The following is a 19,533-nucleotide window of genomic DNA, read 5'->3' on the forward strand; positions in this document are numbered from 1 at the left end:
CTCATGTTGCAGAAATGGAAAGGCAGGCATTGACAGGTTAAATAATTTGTTGCAAGTTATTCAGCTACTTTAAAGGCAAAATCAGGCTTTGAACTCACATAGTCCGGCTCCAGAGGCTGCATGTTGAACCCCTACTGGATTTTTTAGTAGTCAACACCTACTAGTATTGCCCCCACCTTTTACTCTATAACGTAACTAATGTTTGTTTTAATATAAATGTGTTTCATGTTTTCTTTAAGTAAAATTAATATTCTAGGAAGATACGTCCTGTTCATACTGTGACTAGCCTAACCCCTAGTGTGTATGTATGTGTGTGATAATATATATATATATATAGTATATGTATATGTGTATATATATCTTATACTTTGATAATTGTATTTCTAGAACAGTGCTGTCCAGTGCAGTAGCCACTAGATACATGTGGTTATTTAATATATATATATTTTTTGCATTGTTTCCACATAGCAGAGTATTGACAAAAATAATAATAGGTAACTTACTTGGTAAGTTTGGTTTTATAAAAGATATTTGTTGAACAGAGATCCTCTGAATAGAGGCAGAAATAGGTAAAAATATTAGTGATGAAATATTTACATATATCTATTGGAAAAATGAGATTAGAATAGAAAACATTTTCCTTACTTCTGAGCTTCACAGTAGGTTACTTGTAGTTTACAGTTTTTTAAAAAAATAGTCTTCAGAAAAGACTCATTTGAAGGTGTCAACAGCTTCACATTCATAAGCATGACATGCAGTTTTGAACAGAATTTCAGGAAGAAAAATGAAAATAATAAGAGCACATTGAGATAATACATCTTCAAAAATACCCATGTCATAGTATTAAAGACAGATATGGCTAATAAACTGATTAAAGAATGTGACTATGTACCAAGAATAATGATTTTTTTTAAGTTTTGATATTGATATAAAAAGACATCTAAATCTGTTTAGAAGAAAGGCAATGCCAAAGAATGCTCAAACTACCACACAATTGCACTCATCTCACATGCTAGTAAAGTAATGCTCAAAATTCTCCAAGCCAGGCTTCAGCAGTACGTGAAGCGTGAACTTCCAGATGTTCAAGTTGGTTTTAGAAAAGGCAGAGGAACCAGAGGTCAAATTGCCAACATCCTCTGGATCATGGAAAAAGGAAGAGAGTTCCAGAAAAACATCTCTTTCTGCTTCATTGACTATGCCAAAGGCTTTGACTGTGTGGATCACAATAAACTGTGAAAAATTCTGAGAGAGATGGGAATACCAGACCACTTGACCTGCCTCTTGAGAAATGCACGTCAGGAAGCAACAGTTAGAACTGGACATGGAACAACAGACTGGTTCCAAATAGGAAAAGGAGTATGTCAAGGCTATATACTGTCACCCTGCTTATTTAACTTATATGCAGAGTACATCATGAGAAACACTGTGCTGGAAGAAGCACAAGCTGGAATCAAGATTGCCAGGAGAAATATCAATCACCTCAGATATGCAGATGACACCACCCTTATGGCAGAAAGTGAAGAGGAACTAAGAAGCCTCTTGATGACAGTGAAAGAGGAGAGTGAAAAAGTTGGCTTAAAGCTCAACATTCAGAAAATGAAGATCATGGCATCTGGTCCCATCACTTCTTGGGAAATAGGTGGGGAAAGAGTGGAAACAGTGTCAGACTTTATTTTTGGGGGCTCCAAAATCACTGCAGATGGTGATTACAGCCATGAAATTAAAAGATGCTTACTCCTTGGAAGGAAAGTTATGACCAACCTGCCTGCCTGCTAAGTCACTTCAGTCGTGTCCGACTCTGTGACCCCATAGACGGCAGCCCACCAGGCTCCCCCGTCCCTGGGATTCTCCAGGCAAGAACACTGGAGTGGGTTGCCATTTACATCTCCAGTGCATGAAAGTGAAAAGTGAAAGGGAAGTCGCTCAGTTGTGTCCGACTCTTATCAACCCCATGGACTGCAGCCTACCAGGCTCCTCCATCCATGGAATTTTCCAGGCAAGAGTATTGGAGTGAGGTGCCATCGCCTTCTCTGTATGACCAACCTAGATAGCATATTAAAAAGCAGAGACATTACTTTGCTAACAAAGGTCCGTCTACTGAAGGCCATGGTTTTTCCAGTAGTCATGTATGGATGTGAGAGTTGGACTGTGAAGAAAGCTGAGTGCCGAAGAATTGATGCTTTTGAACTGTGGTGTTGGAGAAGACTCTTGAGAGTCCCTTGGACTGCGAAGAGATCCAACCAGTCCATTCTAAAAGAGATCAGTCCTAGGTGTTCATTGGAAGGACTGATGCTGAAGCTGAAACTCCAATACTTTGGCCACCTCATGTGAAGAGTTGACTCATTGGAAAAGACTCTGATGCTGGGAGGGGTTGGGGGCAGGAGGAGAAGGGGATGACAGAGGATGAGATGGCTGGATGGCATCACCGACTTGATGGATATGAGTTTGAGTGAACTCCGGGAGTTGGTGATGGACAGGGAGGCCTGGAGTGCTGCAATTCATGGGGTCGCGAAGAGTCAGACACAACTGAGTAACTGAACTGAACTGAAATCTGTTTCAATGTGGATATGTTACTATTTTTTTGAAAGTGTAGTTGACTTACAGTGTGGCTATTTAAATTTAAATTGGTTATAATGAAATAAAATTTAAAACTCAGTTCTTCTGTCAGGCTACTGATGCTATTGTGACCATCAGTAATCACTGCTAAATAATAATCCCACATGCATGGTGGCTTCCATATTGGACAATGCAGACTATAGGAAGAACATTTTTGTCATGGAGGAAAGAAGTTTTTTTAGATAGTGCTGTTCTGGACAATTTAGACTTACACTAGAATCTAGATTGACCTCCCAGATGACTGAATACTTGAACCGTATCATTTGGTCCTTGCAGGGTTGTGTTTTTTGAACAGCAATTGGTGTTATAATAATAGATGTATCCCCAAATCTAAATGGCTTTGGAAAACTGAAGTTCTTTTCGATTTCTTTCATGCGTGGAACCTGACTGGTGGACAGTTTTCCTCCAAGCAGTGATGTGGGAACCTAGGCTCCTTCCTTTTGGTGATTCTCCATCTTCAGTATGTGACTTCTAAGGTCATTGCTTGTCAGTTTCAAGCTGTGAAATTTGATGGTGTAGAGAGAGAGTTTGGTTTTTATGCCAGGGCCTGGAGGTGGCTTCTAATTCACTGCCTTAAAATCAGTACTTATATGTCACATAAGTTAAAAATTGCTGGTTTTGAAAATTCTCCCTTATTAAACTATTTTATTGCTACTATTTCCTTTTTTTGGAAAAATGTATCATATGAGCAGTCTACTCTTTCTGACCCATTTTTGTTTTAGGTTTTTGGGAACTGAGCTCTTGTTGAATTCTTTAGAGAATCAGGGAATCTTTTGCAAGAGGGTATTATCCTTCCTTTAAAAAATGAGAACACCTACCTTCCCTGTATATTAAAGGGCAGATATTGTGTTTGGTGGCCCAGATAATGGCACAATGCTTTGATATCCTTTCAAGGGATATAGAATAGTGTAGCATTTGTAGAGATACTAGGTACAGTCATATGGATATTTCTAGTGGTTCTGTTTTTCTATGCAGTTATTATTCTTATTCATAAATCTCATTTCACTGTGTTTGAAAACCTAGGTAATAATTTCAAGATGCCGGGGCGTTCCACTTCAAGTTCAGGTTCAGGTTCAACTGGTTTTATATCCTTCAGTGGTGTGGAATCTGCACTCTCCTCCTTGAAAAACTTCCAATCCTGTATCAGCTCTGGAATGGACACAGCTTCTAGTGTGGCTTTGGATCTCGTGGAAACTCAGAGTAAGTAATAATTAAAACTTCTTTCTTTTGTGTCTGTTTTGAGGTAACCCTGTGCAGTGGCATTGCTCTAGGGATGTGAGATACCGCTCACCTTTTGGGTGAGCTTGGTACACTCATTTAACCCTCTGGGCATCTTGTGTTCTCATCTTGTATGTACACCGCATAGTAATGTACTGAGGATGAGATGAGATTGACTCAAGTGTTCAAACCCTTATGTTCAAACCACTAGAAACTGCACTAGAAATTTATGTGCTGAAACATGAAGGTTTCTGATCTCAAGGAACATGCAATCAAAAGTATGTGATATTTGTGAACTGTATGGTATATAGCATCGTGATAGTTATTTTTCAGTAATTTAACTATATTTTGTTCATGCTTAATTACTCAGTAGACAGCCTAAGCTGATGCTAGGGGTGCTCGTAAAGGAAGGCCTCTACAATAAAATGAGAAAAGTTCAGTTTTCCTGAACTTGACCACAATTTTTTGATGAAAAGATCTAGGAAGATAGTATTTGCTTTGTTTGGTTTAGATTTATTTTTATTTTGTATCTATCACATATAGAAGCAGGGGCGCAACATAATGTTTCTTCTTTCGTTTTACTATCACTGTTTCTCAGCAATTTGATTGTGATATGCCTTGATGTGATTTACTTTGTTTATTCTCTGTGATGTTCTTTGAGCTTTATGGATTTGTAGACTTATGGTTTTGATCAAATTTGGAAAAAAATTTCTGCTGCTATTTCTCTCCCTTCTCCTTCTGGGGCTCCAATCGCATGTATTGTTAGACTGCTTGGTACTGTCCCATAAGTCACCGAGGCCTGGGTGATTTTTTTCAAGTCTTTTTTTCTCCTTGGCTTCAGTATGAATAGTTTCTTTTGCTGTGTCTTCAAGTTCATTAGTCCTGTCTTTTCAAGGGTCTAATATGCTAAGTCTATCCAGGGGACTTTTAATTTCAGAGACTTTTTTGAGCTTTAGAAGATATAAAAAAGAATTAAATGGAATCGTATTTTTCTCTTCATTATGCTCAAGTTTTCTTTTGTATTCTTGAGCACATGAAGTGTATTTATAATATCTTTGTCTGTTTTAATATCCTTGTCTGCTGATTCTGTCAGCCCTGTCCATTGCTGCTTGAGTACATTATGTTGTGGAGTTTCCGAATTTTGTCATCTTCCTTTGAAGAGTATTGACCTTTGTTTTGGTTGGCAGCTAAGTAATTTGTGGATTAGGTTGATCCATTCCAGACTTGTTGTTAAACTTCATTAGGACAGGTCTAGTGTAGTTTTCTCAGTGGTAAAGAATCTGCCTACAGTGCAGGAGACACAGGTTCAGTCCTAGGTGGGGAAGATCCTCTGGAGAAGGAAATGGCAAACTCCTGTATTCTTGCCAGAGAAATCCCATGGACAGAGGAGCCTGGCAGGCTAGAGTTCATGGATTCTGAAAGAGTTGGACATGGCTTAGCGACTGAGCACGCACACAGTGTAGCTTCACTTAGGGTCGATTTAGCTTTTAGGAGGAATCTCTGTATAGATTCCTGAAGGGCTTTCTCTGCATACCTCCCTCAGTGTGCCCTGTCTTGCAAAACCCCTAATGCTCAGCAACTTGAACTCCAGTCCCTGTCTCTTTGGTCCTTCCAGACTGCTGTGCTCCACTTAGATTCTTCCTCCTTTCTGCAGGGAGGAGAGCGATTAGAGGACTTCACCTCACTTGATTTCTCAGGAATCCCAGTTCTGCTCTGCCTGGTGTCTCAATGCCTGAAAGCAGTTGTTTCCTATGTTTTGCCCAGCCTTACAGTCACTCATGGTAGGAAGGTGAGATCCATACTAGATATTCATTCACAGAAGGCAGCAGAAGTCACCCATCTTTAGTGGGTATTCTCTAAAGGTCTTACCCCTGTCCAGCCTGATTTGTAGTCTCTTTTTGATGCTGATGGAGATTTGGCTTTGGTAGGTAGTCCTGGGGAAACTCATAATAAAATCTTAAACCATGAGAGAAGAGCTGTTACATAACCTCCTGGAGGGTTGTATCAGTTTTTTTTTTTTCAGGATTTGGTTTGAAGATTTCTGAGTGTTTTTAATACAAACTTCATTTTTGTTTTGTTTGTTTAATAAGATGTATATTTTGATGCAAAATGCAACATCTTCTGTGTCATTTAAGAGGAAACATAAGCATCACTTTTTGAAAGATTCATGCCCTAAAGCAGAGATTGGCAGAGTTTTCCCATCAGGGGTCAGATGACAAATATCTTAAACTCTGTGGGCCATGTGGTCTCTGCTGCAGCTACTCCATTACAGGTCTGACAGTTACTATGAAAAGAGTTCTGATCCTGTGGACCTTGTGGAAGGGTCTTGGGAACCACACCCTGAGAACAGCTGGTTATGAACCTGAACTGGAGTGCCTGTGAGCAAGATTTAGGTGACAGGAGAAACTGCATACAGACAGGAGGCCTAGAATGACCCCCACTGGAGTAATTGAGCAGATGCTTGTTAGGAGAGCAGTCTTCGCTTGGCACCAGACTGAGGTGCTGTCCAAGGATCCAGAGAGTAGAAAAACACTCGGCATTTAAGTAAATTTGATGCTAACTCAGTCTCCAACAGTAGATGAAAGACTTTTAAGAGACAGAGCCAAAATTGCCACTTAAATGAAGGACTTAAAATTATCCCGATATGGGCTTTAGTCCCAGTTACAGCCTTAGTTCTGTAACTTGCTCAAAGATAGGTAATTTTCTTTGAATTTTGTACTTATAATTTTTTATCTGTGAAATATCTGATTCTTGCTGAATATGTGAGGAACATTTGGAAGTAAAGAAGAAAAAGATGCATATTTAAATTGCCCAAGGATTCAGTAGATGAGAAAATTCTGATGGAGAGCTTTCAGATTTCACTGCTCTATACTGCTTTGTTTCTGTGGCTTGCTGAAAGAAGCAGAGCAGAAAGACTTCTGTTATTGAGGTCAGGCGGGGACTGGATGTCTGTTGAACTATGCCAGGGTACAGCGGTGATGGTGATGGCCATCCTGCTCCAAAGGCCAGAGCTGGGTTTGGTACATGCATCAGACGTGTGCAGGCACTGTGCTGTTTCTACTGGTGCTGTCTCACTTGGTCTGACCTGTGATCCTGCAAAGTAAGGGCTATTGTTATCCCCGCTATGAGCCACTGAGGCTTAGTGAAGCTGAGTACCTTCCTAAGGTCACACAGTTGCTCAGCAGTGGGAGTTGAGATTTGAGCATAAGGGATTTGACTGCAGGGTTTCTACCCTTAACCATTACACTTTATTGAAAATTGATTTTGTCCTTCAAGTGGCATTTGCAGCAGTTGGATAATATTGAAGTAACATTTAGTGATATTTAGCTCAGAAAGTTTTGGTTATTTTGTTGAGGTTGACAGTATCTGATTTTCCTTTCTTCTCCCTCTCCCGTTTCCTCTTCTTTTCCTTCTCCCTTTGAAATTCCAAAGTGAGGTTGCAAGGCTTTTTCTGAAACAGCCCATCAGCTTTTGTCCTTTTCTGCAAGTGGAGTTTTCAACAACTTTCCTTGGACATTTGTGCATTTCCTGGGCTTTAGCGTCTTCTGTTTACAAAGGCAGAGTTGAGTCTGGCTGTGGAAGGAAGAAGCTGGGATCTTTTGGGGTCATTGTGCTGACCCTGTACTATTTCTAGACTCATAATGGCAGGAAAATCAGTTCCTTTTTGGTTAAACGATGGTGGACGGGTTTCCTCCCCTTGCAGCCAGTGCATCTTGACTGATAGGAGTGATACGGTGAATTGACTGAATGATAATCAGTTTTCTTTCTTGTATCTGGAATTTGTATTCCAGCTAAGAATCATCACCTTTTTAAACCTGATTCCTTTTATTTTTCACACCTTACACCATCCAGGCAAGAAACAGAGTTTTCACTTTGTGACAGTTACTTGAGAGTTAATGATGAATAAAGAACAGCTGCTGCTGCTGCTGCTAAGCCGCTTCAGTCGTGTCTGACTCTGTGCGACCGCATAGACAGCAGCCCACCAGGCCCCACTGTCCCTGGGATTCTCCAGGCAAGATCACTGGAGTGGGTTGCCATTTCCTTCTCCAGTGCATGAAAGTGAAAAGTGAAAGTGAAGCTGCTAAGTTGTGTCCAACTCCTAGCGACCCCACGGACTGCAGCCCACCAGGCTCCTCTGTCCATGGGATTCTCCAGGCAAGAGTACTGGAGTGGGTTGCCATTGCCTTCTCCATAAAGAACAGTGGTCAGAGTTAAGAAATTGTGTGTTCTTGGAAATTTGTCCTCTTCATGAATAATGGAAGTTTTGCAAACATTAAGCATTTGAGTGCATACTTCTCAATTTGAATGCTTTTGTGGTAGTATTCTAGTTTTCCTCCTGAAATAAGACATTCCTAAATCTGAAAATTTGATGAATAGAAAAAGAAAATTATGACCACCCATAACCCTCTCACTCATCATCTAATTTTGTGAAAAAGGAATAATTATTTTACTTAAATCCTTTATGTTAAATTTATTTTCAGAATTACTTAATGGTTTGAGAAGCCAGCACATACTGACGTCACATTCTCAAGACTTATTTTCTTAGGAAGATCTGGATTTTCATTATATTGTAATAAATTTCTTTGTCTAAAGAACTGCTTCCTACAGCCAGGACTCTAGTTACGGGGAAGGTTTCTTTTGGGCCTCACTGTTATACTTTCTTCCGTAATAATGTTATTGAGGAGAAGCAGTAGTTAGAAGAAAGTAATGGTAGTGGGGTGGTGGCCAAAAGACAATAAAAATAACAGTAACCATAAGAAGCCAATGTTCGTATGTCTTATATCACTTTGTAACTGGAGCCAATTATAAAAGCAAGAGATTATTATAACTTAAATATATGAAGACTATTGAAAATTACGGTATCTGTAGTGTTAAAAGTATAAAGGTGTGGCCTACAGAATATTAAAAATCCAGGTCTCTAGAAGAGCTCAGTCATTTTGCCTGTGTCTTCATAGTTCCCAGGGGTGGGGAAAACTGCACTGTTTCTACTCTGCTACTCACAATGCTTCTGACACTTCCAGCTATCAAATGTCTAGGTGTTTTTCCCCACTCTAAGCAGTTCTCCAAATCTCTGCAGCCACCAGCTGGGTGTCCTACAGTTCAGTTTGGTTCTGACACTATACCTGGAGTTAGTGTCAGATCTCACAAGCTATGGACTCAGTCCTGTAAGTCTGCCCTTTGGGTTCTATTGATAGAATTAGCTGGAGCAGCTCACAGAACTCAGGAAAGCAGTTTACGTCCTCGATTGCTGATTTATTATAAAAGGGTACATCTCAGGAACAGCCAGGTGGAAGAGATGCCTAGGGCAAGGTGAGTGGGAAAGGGCACAGACCTCCTGTGCCCTCCCCAAGCCTGCCACCCTCCCAGCACCTCTGTGTGTTTACCAACCCAGAAGCTCCCCGAACCCCATCCTTTTGGGTTTTTATGGAGGCTTCGTTACATACCCAACAAAGGCCTGTAGAGTCAAATGCTATGGTTTTTCCAGTAGCATTTTTCATGTACAGATGTGAGAGTTAGACCATAAAGAAGGCTGAGCACTGAAGAACTGCTGCTTTTGAACTGTGGTGCTGGAGAAGACTCTTCGTTTTTTTTTTTGGAGAAGACTCTTGAGAGTCCCTTGGACAGCAAGGAGATCAAACCAGCCAATCCTAAAGGAAATCAACTCCGAATATTCATTGGAAGGACTGATGGTGAAGCTGAAGCACCAATACTTTGGTCACCAGGTGCAAAGAACTGACTCATTGAAAAAGATCCTGATGCTGGGAAAGATTGAAGGCAAAAGAAAAAGAGTGCAGCAGAGAATGAGATGGTTAGATAGTATCACTGACTCAGTGGACATTAATCTGAGCAAACTCTGGGGGAAGCATACTTTTATCACTGGTGTAGTTATTTTATTTGTTCTCTCTCTGTCCTGTATGGAAGCCTTTTCCTCAGCTGATAAAATTCCATGTACTGTTGACTTGTGTCCTGGAGATACATATGAGATACTATTAAATGTATCACCACCATTATTGTATTGTTTAGTCTTGATCTGGGAACATGCCTCACCTCCTGATGTAAGAGTTGAAGTGGGTGAAGAAAAGCGAGCTAGGAGAGCTGACTGTGGGCCGATACTATTAAATAAAGGTGCATGCAGTGAAAATCCCACATGGTGCAGTGGTTAAGGACCTGGCCTGCCAATGCAGGAGACGCTGGTTCGATCCCTGGGTCCGGAAGATCTCCTGGAGAAGGAAATAACAACTCTCTCTAGTATTCTTGCCTGGGAAATCCCATAGACAGAGGAGTCTGGCAGGCTACAGTCCATAGGGTTGCAAAGAGTTGGACACGACTGAGAAGGCAGGCAAACAGGCAAGGTGGTGAAAATCACTGAACGGGGTAGTCTTATCCTCACTCTATACATGGGGAAATGAGGCTCACTGAGTTGAAATAACTTACCACAGGCACACACCCTAGTGACAGTTAGGGGATTTGAATTTAAAACCAGTTTGGCCTGATTTCAGCCCCTCTCTTTCTGATGACCCTCAGTGGATGGCAGTAATTCTTACCAGCTGTTAGTGATGTCAGAGGCATTTTGGGGGTATATTTTCTCTATCTTTTATTGCAGTTCCTTTATATTTTATGCAATCGATATTAATGTCTGTGATGTTACCTGTCATATTTGAGGCTTGGTTTTGTATGGTTAGCCTTTAAAGAGTTGATTTTTTTCTTTTAAGTGATAGGTTTGTCATTTAAGCCATGGAGTAAAGGATGGTATATATACTTAATTGTGACTCTGTCAACCAGTAGTCATATTGGGCATATATCTCTTGATCCAGTTTTTTTACTTCAAGCATATAGCTTTTAAATTATAAATAAACAGATACTTATTAAAAATTAGTCCCCCCCTCCCCGCTCCAAGAAGAGCATAATATCAAGCTGAATTTAAGGGAATGCAAACAACTAGATGCATTGTGGAACTTCTCTTAATGAATCCCAGTTGTTTTAAGTTATTTAAAGTAACCGAGTTCTCCTCTAAGACCTACATAGAAAATAAACACTTCAGCAAGCCTTCATCAGACCTGCTTTTCTCTTGATTACTTTATAACATAGTTGCATACTGCTACTGCTAAGTCACTTTAGTCGTGTCCGACTCTGTGCGACCCCATAGACGGCAGCCCACCAGGCTCCCCCGTCCCTGGGCTTCTCCAGGCAAGAATACTGGAATGGGTTGCCATTTCCTTCTCCAATGCATGAGAGTGAAAAGTCAAAGTGAAGTCGCTCAGTCTTGTCCGACTCTTAGCGACCCCATGGACTGCAGCCCACCAGGCTCCTCCATCCATGGGATTCTCCAGGCAAGAGTACTGGAGTGGGCTGCCATTGCCTTCTCCACATAGTTGCATAGGAGCAGATATAAACAGTGGACCTTTGCAATGTCTGGTATTATTAGGGGGTGTTATCATCAGTGTGCTCTCCATCACTCAGCCATGTCCGACTCTTTGTGGCTACCCCACAGACTGTAGCACGCCAGGTTCCTCTGTTCATGGAATTTTCCGGGCAGTAACTCTGGAGCTGGTTGCCGTTCCCTTCTCCAAGGGATCTGCCCAGCCCGGGGATGGAATCCGTGTCTCTTGCATCTCCTGCGCTGGCAGCTGGGTTCTCCACCACTGTGCCCCTTGGGAAGCTCTTTGGTGATTCTATTTAAAACCCGCCGGTGTTCTACCACCTTGGCTTTTCATGTGTTCCCCTTTTTCAGGTGGGCCCCCTTAAGAGGCCATAACCTGATATCCTGATAACAGTTGATGCTTTTTCTTAAGGTGGCTCATGCGGTGAAGAATCTGCCTGCAATATAGGAGATCTGGGTTTGATCCCTGGGTTGGGAAGATCGCCTGGAGGAGGGAATTGCAGCTGACTCCAGTGTTCTTGCCTGGAGAATTCCATGGACTGAGAAGCCTGGTGGGCTACAGTCCATGAGATTGCAAAGAGCCTGAGCGACTAACACTTTCACTTTCTTGGGCTTGGCTTCCTTGGTAGCTCATCTGGTAACGAATCCACCTGAAATGCAGGAGACCCCGATTTGATTCACGGCTCGGGAAGATATGACGGAGAAGGAATAGGTTACCGTCTCCAGTGCTCTTGGGCTTCCCTGGTGGCTTAGCTGGTAAAGAATCTACCCCCAGGGCGGGAGATATTGGTTCAATCTCTGGGTTGGGAAGATCCCCTTGAAAAGGGATCGTTTCACTTTCATCTCTCCACTCCAGTATTCTGGCCTGGAGAATTCCATGTACTATATAGTCCATAGGGTCGCAAAGAGTGGGGCACGGCTGAGCAACTTTCACTTTCATTGTATTTTTGTTTTGTTTTGTGTTTGGCCTTTCCTTTGAACTGGCTTTCCTTGGGGCATAGACCTCAGGGTGCACTTAGGATATTTTCAGAGACTGGGACTCTCAAATGTTGGATGTATATTAATGTGTTAGTAAATGGCTTTTAACGCAGTTCCTTAAATACAGATAATTTGGATTCAAAATGCAGAAAACTAAATTGCTTTCCAAAATTAGAAATTAGGCACTTTTGTTCATTGTTGAACCTAATTTTTTAAGACTTTGCACTTAATTTTTGTGTTGGTACTGATTAATCCAGTAGTGCTCAAATGTGGGAGGAATTAACTTAGAGGGCTTATTGAAACAGATTCCTGCGACTCAGTAGTAAAGTTTCAATAGGTCTAGGACAAGCTGATGTTGCTTCTCCATGGGCCAGGAACCCTGGTCTAATCATTATTTCCCCTTTGAGGGGAAGCATACACCACTAGGTGGCACCAGAACACTTGTTAATCAGGTGCCGTTGGGCCCATACTGGGTTTGCTAATTGCAGGTTCAAGATTGTTTAAAAGGTATAATCACTAAGTTACTGAAATTTCATAACTTGGAACCTGAGTTATTCTGTATATCTAAGGATATAAAAAAATGTGTTGATTCTATCAGAACAACAGAAGGGTAGGGCTATTAAGGTTAAGGTGACCTCTTCCAGGAAGGAACGAGGACTATACCTCTCCTTTCCACTGGCTTTATTTCTATTTATCCAGGTTACTCAGTTCATTTACCAGAGATAGAGGCTGGCCCTGTCACAAAATAGAAAAGTACATCTCATATTTATTACTTACCATTCTACCTTAGTGAATCTTGTTGTTGTCGATAACATTTAAAAACCAGCTGTTCACACAAATATGAACAGTAGGTTTAACTCTATCGGTGGGCCAGCTGTAGTGGGGACAGTTCGGGGACGTTAGAAAGTGTGAAGTGTGTTTTCCTTTCCTGTTGCCTTCCTTAGTCAGAAAGCCGGGCTGTTTCCTTTTTAAGACCCACAGAGAGGAAAGTCTGGGCTGTCGCTGGCCTCACCTCACCTCGTGTTACTCTGCACTCTCACTCCATAAATTTCCAGCCATTCCAACACCTCCAGATTCTCTTTCTTCCCCTGACTTGAACAACCTGAGAGTTGGCATGGTTTCTACACGTGATGGAATGTGTGGAAATAATTGCTTGCTGTGCTCTCCTGTTTGCTAAGCTCTCCCCTTCACATTGGGATGTTACTTTTTGAAATAGTAAATGAGTCCTATTTTAGTTTTTAAAACAGAGTTTGTATAGTACCTCAATACTGCCTGCATTTTTCTAGATGCTGGAGAACAATCTTTGTGTTGATTTTACTTTTTAAAAAATCTTTGAAGCAAAAGCAGGGGTTTGGTTTCAAAGACCTAACAGGTATGAAAATGACTACCACAGAAAAAACCGAAATGGAGTCACTTGATTAGATTTTAAAATTAGATTGGCGCTTTATCATGTATCTTTGATCACTGAAAAGAATTAAGACTATTTTAATTTTAGGAAAAGGAGACAGTTCATAGCAGAAGTAGAACATACTTTAGAATCATTTTTGAAACATCAGGTCCTTTTTAAAAGACATAAAAGTTTGTCTTTCAGTAAGCAGAAAGGAGGTTTTATTAGATTGGTGATTAAAAGATGAAACCAATTTGATTATTGTACAGAAGATATTTATTATCGAGATCCATTTCTCCCTGTTTCTCTACTTTACACCTGAAATTACGTATGTGTGTGCCTCATAAATGTAAAGTATTATTTATATGTAGCAGCACTGTCCAGTAAAAATATGTGAGCCACATGTTTAATTAAAATTTTTTAGTATCCTCATTACAAAAAGTAAGAAAAAAGAGGAGACAATAATTTAGTAATATTTTATTTAATCTAATGTTGTCTAAAATATTATCTCAACATATAATCAATATGACAGTTGAGTTATTTTTGTACCCACATTCTTTTCTTAGTCTGGACTAGCAATGTTTCAGATGCTTAATAGTTCCATGTTAGAAGTGGCAGTTGTAATAGCAGCAAGTACAGAGGGCATTTTAGTTTCCGTTGAGTCTCTGAGGAGGGCAGAAAATTTTAATGGTAGTTAAATCAGTTAGTTTTGCAGATTTTTAAAAGTGGTTTTGGTGAGTATTCACGTTAAACCAGTTGGTAAAATAGGATAATATATTATCTGTTGATTTCTCTCTCTCTCTCTCTTTTCTTTTTTTAATTCTTATCAGTCCTCTACCACTGGTGAGATTGGTATTTTAGGTTTTTCCCAAAATTGTTTAACTAGCTTAAAATTACTTACTTCTGCAGATCCTATTAATATTTGTTTCTGTTTGAACTGTCACATGCTGATTTGACTCCACACCTACAGTATTTTCATATTTTGTAGTTGTGCTAAATTAGTTTCTTGCTGGTGTTGAGCAAGCGAAGCCTCTTAACTTAAGCAGCCAGAATATTTTGGTTGCTGTAAACCATTAGGCCTGTCAGCAGTTGACCTTGGAAATGCTAATTTGCTTCTCCCTGAGTGCTGCTCCAGGCACTGGCTTTCTCTCTGTGGGTGGGAGTTATGAACCCAATTTGGAGAAGAACTAGAGGCCCTTGGGGCAAGTTCCAAACAGATGTGCGTCTTGCTTCACTTTTGCATGTGACCAGCTCGCAAGAGGCATTCCTTGCATGAATTTCTTTAAAGGCATTTTTGAGTTGGCACTTAAGCCTAGACTGAAGTTGAGAGGAGGCTTCATTACCATTTGGATCTGCTCTTCCCCTGATTCTAGCAGCATCTGGGCCATAATGAGGTTGATTAAAAATGATCTCACTGCTGTTTCATTATTGCTCTTGATGGGATTTTACTTAGGATAACTAACCTAGCTTTCTTTTAACCCCCTCCCAGTTAATTGCCCTTTTTTATGGCTAAATAGTATTCCACTCTTTGGGTATACATTTTCTATGTACACTGATAGACATCACATTGTGGTTATTAATAAATTGTTATTTGTATGTTATTAAGAAATGCTGTTCTACACATTTGATTTGCATTTCCCTGATGAGCAGTGATATGAAACTTCTTTTCATGTTCTTTCTGGACATTTGTGCATCATCTTTGGAGAAATGTCTACTCACATCCATTGCCCATTTTTGTATTGAGTTATTTGTTTCTGAGTTATAGAATTCTTTGTTTTCTAGGTATCAGTACATTATCAAATAAATGATTTGTAATTTTTTTCTCATTCTGCACGTTGTCTTTTCACTTTCTTGATAGTAGTCTTTGAGGCATAGAAGTTTATTTGATGAAGTGCAATTATCTGTTTTTTCTTTTGTTGCCTGTGGTTTTGATGTCATACCTAAGAATTCATTGCTAAATCAAAGGTCTTGCAAATTTATGCTTAGTTTTTTCCCAGGAGTTGTATAGCTTTAGCTATTATATTAAATTTTGAGTGAATTTTGAACATGGTTTGAGTTAGTGGTCCAGTTTCATTCTTTCGCATGTAACTGCCCAGTTGTCCCGGCACCATTCCTTCTCCAGTGAGAAGGAATAAGACTTCTCCAGTAGTCTTTGTTCCTCTTTGTTGAAATTCAGTTGACCATTGGCATACATGATAATTTTTGGTCTCTCAATTAATTCTGTTCCATTGATAGAATTCTGTAGTCCTGTCCTTATGCCGGTACCGCAGCGTTTTGTAGGTCTGTAGTAAGAGTTGAAGTTGGGAAGTATAGTCCTCCAACTTTGCTCTTCTTTTACAAAATTGTTTTGGGTCTTTGGGGTCTCTTGTAATTCTATATGAATTTAAGGATCAGCCTATCAGTGTCTACAAAGAAGACAGCTGGGTTTCTGATGGGATTGCATTTATTTAGATCTTATTTAATTTCTGTCAACAGTGTTCTCAGAGCATTAGTTTTACATTTCTTTTGTTAATTTATTCTAAAGCGTCTTATTCTTTTTGGTGCTGTTGTAAATGAAATTATTTTCTTAATTTCATTTTCAAATTGTTCATTGCAAATTTTGAAAGTACAATTGATTTTTATTTGATCTTGTATCCCGCAATCTTGCTGAACTCACTTATTAGTTTATATATATATATATGTATATTGTGTATATATATGTGTGTTTTTAATGGATGTGGTAGGATTTTCTTTATGCAAGATCATGTCATCTGTGAATAGAAATAGTTTCATGTCTTCCTTTCCAGTCTTTTTATTTCTTTTTCTTGCCTGATGCTAGAACCTGCGGTAAATTCAGTGTTTAATAGAAGTGGCAGGAACAGGCATCCTTGTTGTTTAGGCAACCCCATGGACTCTAGCTCGTCAGGCTCCTCTGTCCCTGGAATTTTCCAGGCAAGAATACTGGAGTGGGTTGCCATTTCCTTCTCCAGGGGATCTTCCTGACCCAGGGCTTGAACCCGCATCTCCAGCACTGGCATGTGGATGCTTTACGACTGAGCCATTTGGGAACCGCAACAGGCATCTTAATGTGTTCCTTATCTTAGGACAGAAACATTCAGTCTTTCATCATTAAGTGTGATGTTCTCTGCAGAGCTCCCTTCCTCCTGCAGTGTCCTCCAGCACTACCCCCTTTGAGAAAGTTTAACATTCTGCTCACTGTAAGAAGAAATGCTTAAAGCAATTTCATTCATTACCACAGAGCATGTATAAAAAGATAAGCTTTGAGCTGGGAGAGGCAACAAATTGATTAACTGGTACAGCACACAAATGAGTAAGTAAAATAAAACTTTAAAAGCGCTGTGAGAGTACAGTATGTATAGTAAACAATGGGGGCACTGTGGGGTTAGTAAATCCTAGCTAAGGACCTTCCGGAGGAGTTTCAGGTAGAAGATGATGACCAGAAGATGAATAGCGGTTTCTGTAGAGTGGGAGAGGGTACCTCCGAGGAAAGCAAAGGTGAAAAGTGGTCCAAAGAGTTTGGTGTCAAGGTCTGTGGAGGGTCTGGGGTTTTACCCTAAGTGGATGCCATCAAGTTAGCCTGCCATGGTTGGATGGATGCTGGCAGAGGGCAGGAGACTCCTGAGACTGAGACAGAGGCCTTTTCTGTGGTACATCAAGCCTTGTGATTCTACCTACCTCCTGTAGGTTCACTCCCAATCTGAGTCCTTTCAGGGTTGACAGGGAACAGCTCCAGAGCTCAAGAGCGATACTGCAGTGGGCTTGTGTTGGAGTTGAGGAACCTTAAGCTTGGGGAACTCAGATGTTTTTAGTAGGCAGTAAGCCTGCCTGACTTTTGCTCTGGAGTGAGACTCTTGCTCTGTCTTAGTCTTCCAAAGCTTTGTTCATTATACAAACATCCTTGAAAGATAGTCTGGGACAAAAGGGCAGGTCTTGCTTCCGCGCATTGTGCAGAGATGTGTGAGGCACATGAAGAATTGCTTCCCAATACCTGACAGATCCAGGGAGGTGCAAGTAGTTCACCTTGAAGACTAGCTGCAGTTTGGCCCTTCTCAGATTTTTAGCACCATGTGTTAGAGCTTTAGTACCATTACAGCAAGATGACGTAGTACATTTCATCCTGCAGTAGGAAGGCCTCGGTTACTGCCACTTTCCTTCCTTCTTTTCCTTTTTGCCCGATAGGGCAGCAAAATACTTTGGTTGGCTAGGTAGAATAATTTAGGACTTTGAAGAACCAGGTCTGAAAGTTAATAGCATGGAGACTTGAGGTTTTGGCTTCTTCATCTGTAAAATAGGGGATAATATTGTCCTAATATCTAATGAGTATTTGATTGTGGGCCCACAAACAGCTCCTTTATTCCCACCTTATTTAGGGTTGATGTGAGAATTGAATAACATGTATAAAATGCCCTCCACAATACTTGGCACAAAGCACTCACATTTTATTGGTCAGTTACCTTTTTTTCCAAATTTTTGAACACATCCTCTCATTTATTTGTTTCCTTGTTTTACTGTCAGTTAATAGTTTTTATTCAATCTCCGAAGAGTCCACAGAGCTGTTTTCATTAGATTTTTTTTTTTAATTGAAAAATCGTTGTTAGTTTCAGGTCAATTACTTTTTGACCACTGCAGGTTTAAAAAAAAAAATGTTAATAGTTATTTGGGCCCTTTACAGAGGGGAATGTTCCTTTGGAGCTCTTGGTTGAGAATTAGTATTGTATAAAGTAAATATTGTACAAATTTAATATTATACAAATTCCCTGAGTTAAAATGCAAGTTCTGTTATCTACTATCTGTGTAACTTTAAACCAGTTTCTTCAGTTCTTTGAGCTGCTTTTTCTTTGTGGGTAAAATATGGCCAATATCTCCTTTTCACAGTTGTTCCTAGTTTGAGACAGTTTATGCACTTTGTCATGCCGGATGTACTTTTCACCTTGGCTTGTCAGCCTGTAAACACTTACCTTGATAATAAAGAGAATTGGTGGATAAATAATTGTAAAATATATACTTTCCCATTGGAATGGAGAATGACTCTGAGAAAATGTGTTGTGATGGCCAAGTTTGTGTGGGGGAAAGGGATTGGGGGTGGGCATTATCTTCTCAGTAGGAACGAAATGACGTCTATGATGGTTTCTGAAGCAGAAGTGTGTTCTAGTTTCAGAAAAATTAGTATGGGATTTAATTTCAAGCACAGAGGATCAGAGCACCTTTGGGACAGACTGAAATAGATATTTAAACTGGTTGCAAAAAGAGATTATGTGGTCTGTTACACAGAAGATGCACTTTTTGTTAGTGCTCTCTACTCTCTTAGGATGGAGCCTTCCGGAGTCCTTGGGTTATTTTGGAGTTTGTTGAATTTCAAAGAATTTCCCTGTATCTGCCTTATTTTTCCAAGGTGCACTATGCACCTGTGTTTAGATACTTAATAATTGGGAAGGAGAATACCAATAATAGTTAGTAATGAACCCTACTAAATTCATATATCAAATCCCTATTAATACCCAGAAGCCTTCTTATAGATCCAGATGAACTCAGAGATTGTTTCATATGATTGACTGTGAAGCAGTTTCTCTTTATTCTTTTCCCTTTTGATTAACTGATGGCATGTTACCATAATTTCCCATTCATCCAGTTATTTAAAGATATTAATATTTGCATTTTCACTCCAGTGATCTTGTTTTTGCTTGTCATCCTTAACTGTTCTCACCAGTAGGGGAACTTTGCAAAACATAAGCAAAATCCTTCACATTTTTATACAGTTAGAGCACAAGTGAAGCAGATGACTGCCTTATGAACAGGGATTTTAATAAACTTTTGTTCTGTGTTTATTTAATGGATTTCATTGGTCCCAACCAATGAGCACCATGGGAATGGATTTCTCAAGAACCTTTAGATAGTATACTTGCCAAAATTTGAATTTCCTGTCAGTGTTTAAGAGGTGACTGATTTAACTTCT

At 40.0% G+C, this 19,533-nt stretch overlaps 1 protein-coding gene across 2 annotated transcripts in view; it reads left to right on the forward strand.

The window, feature by feature from the left end:
• NSMCE2 (NSE2/MMS21 homolog, SMC5-SMC6 complex SUMO ligase) overlaps positions 1-19,533 on the forward strand; it is a 231,119-nt gene that overhangs the window by 3,387 nt on the left and 208,199 nt on the right. For both annotated transcript variants that reach the window (XM_005688848.3, XM_005688849.3), the window contains exon 2: positions 3,640-3,816. In XM_005688848.3, coding sequence (XP_005688905.1) covers positions 3,654-3,816 — 163 coding nt within the window. In that variant the 5' untranslated portion in view covers positions 3,640-3,653. The remainder of the gene's footprint in view (positions 1-3,639; positions 3,817-19,533) is intronic.

This window comes from Capra hircus, chromosome 14 (assembly GCF_001704415.2).
Source record: "Capra hircus breed San Clemente chromosome 14, ASM170441v1, whole genome shotgun sequence".
NCBI lineage: Eukaryota > Metazoa > Chordata > Mammalia > Artiodactyla > Bovidae > Capra > Capra hircus.